The 4169-nt window shown below is 45.4% G+C and overlaps 1 protein-coding gene across 2 annotated transcripts in view; it reads left to right on the top strand.

Moving 5' to 3' along the window:
• The window catches only part of LOC106812472, a 33186-nt gene extending 29726 nt beyond the window's left edge, over positions 1-3460 (top strand). For both annotated transcript variants that reach the window (XM_014816356.1, XM_014816357.1), the window contains exon 5: positions 3367-3460. In XM_014816356.1, the coding sequence (XP_014671842.1) occupies positions 3367-3404 (38 nt within the window). In that variant the 3' untranslated portion in view covers positions 3405-3460. The remainder of the gene's footprint in view (positions 1-3366) is intronic.
• Positions 3461-4169: the final 709 nt, after the last annotated feature.

The following is a 4169-nucleotide window of genomic DNA, read 5'->3' as shown; positions in this document are numbered from 1 at the left end:
CGTCGTTTACGTTACGTACGACGTTACGTTACTTCTACTACTATAGGTACGGCGGTAGTAGTACGCGTCCTCGTACGTACGACGACCGACGTCGTGTGTGTGTGTGTGTGTGTGTGTGTGTGTGTGTGTGTGTGTGTGTGTGTGTGTGTGTGTGTGTGTGTGTGTGTGTGTGTGTGTGTGTTGGGGGGGAGGGAGTTACTTGATGTAATACTTCATATCGCGTATAGTGTCTCACAATTCTTATAAACATTTAATAATAATAATAATAATAATAATATTAATAATGATAATGATAATAATAATAATAGTAATAATAATAGTTATTATAATAATAGTATTACATTTACGTACACAACTTTCTCTATATACCGTACTGTATTTACACCTTTACACGTGTTAGCGCGTTGCGCTGCTACGCATCAGCTATCAGCCTCGGATTAGCGCTATCACTCATCGATGTATCGATTGCTTGTCATCTCGGTCGATATCACCGGATTTTTTCATTCGAAATTTTCCCTCAAATTCATCACCGGTCATGAATGAAGCCATTCTAATGCAGTTCGATATCATGCGATCTTCGTCGAAGCGTTGTTATCGACGTTGTCTCTTCGATCGCTTATCGAAGCGAAAATCAATTCGATCACACCCACCACCATCGATCATTGCTTCTCTCCGAGGCCGAGTCGCATCTGTTGCGTATGTGTGTGCGCGACTGTGTGACTGGGTGACTACTCCAGCCGACACATATGACGGAACTGTTCCATGTATAACAGCTGGCGAATATAGCCTTCTTCGCCAAACCTCTCCACCCACTACCCCTACCCCATGCTCTCTTTCCACCCCTCTCTCCTCCTCTCTCGCTTTCTCGTTTAAAATAGGTTTCGATTGCAGGTAACGAACAGTATGCACTTACACGGCTTTTTGATAAGATACGCGCCGCCATATTGGATCTTCTATGACGTAGTTCTCCTATCCGTGCATTGACGGCGCGTGTAATTACTGTAATAACTAATGTGCGTTTGTGGCGATTTTTTTTACTCCGTGGTGGTTCAAGTAGAATTATTTTCATCGTTACCTAAGATCATTATATACTACTAGAGACGAGACGGCCTGCGTCTAAGAATAGTCTAGATGACATCATGTAATAACAATTTTACCTCGTTGTGAGACTAGTCTGGCAGTGGTGTAAGATCAGTTTGACCTCGCTATAATACCTTCAATGCGCCTACAGTTCCTGGCTGACATCCTATGCTTGACAAGGGACCAAACAGCGGCAAACACGATCGCTTCAAAAAAAAAACCATCGCGCCTCTTTCCGCCCGCTACTCGTTTCCCAATCCCCCTTCGCAGCTTTTCTTCCCAATAGACGTCGCTGGCGTTACGTGGAACAGTCCTCCTGCTCGTCGGGGACGCATCCCTACAAGGAGTCGGGGCTTCCGTATCCGCTCGACCCCGCGTCGTCTGTCGTCACCGGAAACTGCGTCGATCGCTTTATGTGGTTCATGCTGTAGTTATTATGGAAAGCCATGTTGGCGAACACCATGCGCTCCTCGTAGTCGTACTCGCACAGTATCTTGTTCTCGCAAAGGTAGAATTTGTCGCCGACGCAAAACCTGCCGAATGAAGAGAGAAAAAAAAAACCACACGCACAGTCAGTAAACCTCATGAGGATGACGCCTAGGGAGCAGTAGGAAGCGTTGCAGACGAGGCGCAAGAATCCCGCTAATCAAGGGGAGAACCGTCTGAGCAGAATTAATGAACCTTCCTTCGATAAATCGAGAAAAGCGTAATCTAACGAAACTACCCTAATCTCGCTCGCCCCACGGCGCAACCGTACACTCCTCCCCACCCAACCGCCACCATCGATCTCGAATAAACACGCTCATTTTGATAACAGGTTAGGAATTACCAACAAAGTCGGAGCTAGCTTCGAGAACGAATCAGATTTTTTGGGGGGAGGCGTGCCACAATAATTCGACAAAAACAATCGAGGATTAGGGCAGATGCCGTAATGGAAAGGGTCATGGCCGTGATCTTACGCGATTCTCGTAAGCTCTTTGGCCTCGCCCGACAGACACGGGGTTGTATAGGGGGCGCCGTCGTCAGGGCGGGAGGGATGCTCAGATGTTCGATTTAGCGTTGACACACGATCTCGCAGTCGTAATGGTTGCGCGGGGAAATATCGCATGCAGTCGTATCGTATTGCACCGATACTCCGTTACGGAACGTTAAGTGCGGGTCGGCCAGACGAGATCATATTAATGAGATAGGGTAGAGAATGCGATATTTTAACCCGTCACAGCCAGGCAGAGAGAAGCGGACATCGAAACTTGTAATTTCCGCTCTCGCTCGCCGACGCCTGCGCGTTATTGAAGGCGACACGTTTTAAATCCAGTTGATTATGCGCCTCTAAATTCTACGTCATTATTATACGTATTTTAACGCAGAAACGTATTTCATCGCGACAAGTTTCGCTGCATGTGATTAAAAATGCGAGTTTAATTATAGGGCTTTTAGTAACGGGATATTCTCAGTAGGTTATAACCGTATATAGTACATATATCATGTATAACTACGCCTATTAACTACACACACGCGCGCGCACACGCACGCACGCACACGCACGCACGCACACACGCACGCACACACACACACACACACACACACACACACACACACAATCTTCCTCCCTTCCCCCTTCCTCTCTCTCTACCTCCTCTTCCTTCTACCACTGACTCGCTCTTTTAAGTCCTCTCACCCCAGCTCAGTGTTCTAAGCTACAAGGGTAGAAATTAACTTTTGCACACGGGAGTCCAATGGACTCCCTCAAAAAGAGGGAGTCTGCAGCAAAATGAGGGAGTCCGCAGTCAGAGGTTCAAAATTAAAGATATTAACAATAACGCATATGCTTATTTTTAAGATTCATGCGGTCGCACGTTTGCCAAATTTTCTTTCGACATTAGCTGAAAAAATATGGTAATTCCACGAGGGTGTCCTCCGGAACGAACTAGTAGTTAGTATGGCAGAATTTTTAGGGGGTCACACAGACTCCTGCATATGTCAAATCAGGGAGTCCGACAGTAAATCAGCGAGTATTTGCCTCTGGACTCCCGTTAATTTCGCACCCTGAAGCTAGAATGTGTTCCTTGTGCTCAGTAACCTCCACGTGGTATTTAGTATATAGTGATACTCTAGTGATTACTTGTGACTCTTTGTGTTGCGATCTGATACTGCTGGACAAAATGATTTTTACTCTCAACATGTCTTTGTGCATGTCTCTACTGGTAACATGGTGAAATTACTTATAATCTGCTAGCTAAGGTGGCATTAGTATTGCATTTCCAAGTTGTTATCATCTGTTTCCAGACGCTGGATCAAATTCCTCTAATCAGGACAATAATTGACTGGGTTGTTAGCTTTGTTGTGGAAAAGATAGCCAGCTGGATCATTGGCAGAGGAGGCTGGGTGAGTGCATAAGCTGCTTATTAATATCCATAACTTGTAATTAGCATCTTGTTTACGCAATACCGACTCAGCATTTTAGCGACGGGGTCAGTAAGTAAACGAAAACAGATCTTCCTTTTACTGTGGATATTGTATCAGTCTTGTAAATAGGTTGTAAAACACAGACAATCCTGATTTTGACATTTTTGATGTCTGTTATATATATATATATACCTATAGTAAAATACTGAAATCCCTAGAAAGTAGCCATTCCTGCTCTATAGTTGTGAAGAGTTAGTTACTGAAGTTAACAAACTTGGTTTTTAGCTCATCTGACATAGTCAGATGCAGCTTGTAGAATCGCATGATCGTCCGAGCGTCCGTCCGTCCGTCCGTCCGTCCGTCAACAGTTGGGCACAAATCTTAACCGCTCCACCGGGGGGGTAATCCGAAAACGAGTTGGGATGTCTAAGCTGCGGGTCAAAGGTCAAAGGTCAAGAGGTGTAAAAGAAGGGGGAACATTAGAGGCTAGCTGCGCGTTTAAAACAATGCTGAGAGAGGGCTAGCTGGGCTTAAAACAATGCGGAGAGAGGGCTAGCTGGCCTTAAAACAATGCTGACGAGAGGCTAGCTGGGCTTAAAACTAATGCTGAGAGAGGGCTAGTGGGCCTAAAACAATGCTGAGAGAGAGAGCTAGCTGGGCTTAAAACTAATGCTGAGAGAGGG

This window comes from Priapulus caudatus, unplaced genomic scaffold (assembly GCF_000485595.1).
Source record: "Priapulus caudatus unplaced genomic scaffold, Priapulus_caudatus-5.0.1 Scaffold652, whole genome shotgun sequence".
NCBI lineage: Eukaryota > Metazoa > Priapulida > Priapulimorpha > Priapulimorphida > Priapulidae > Priapulus > Priapulus caudatus.
Note: the sequence above shows the minus strand (reverse complement) of the source record. Positions and strands in the feature narration are given on the sequence as shown.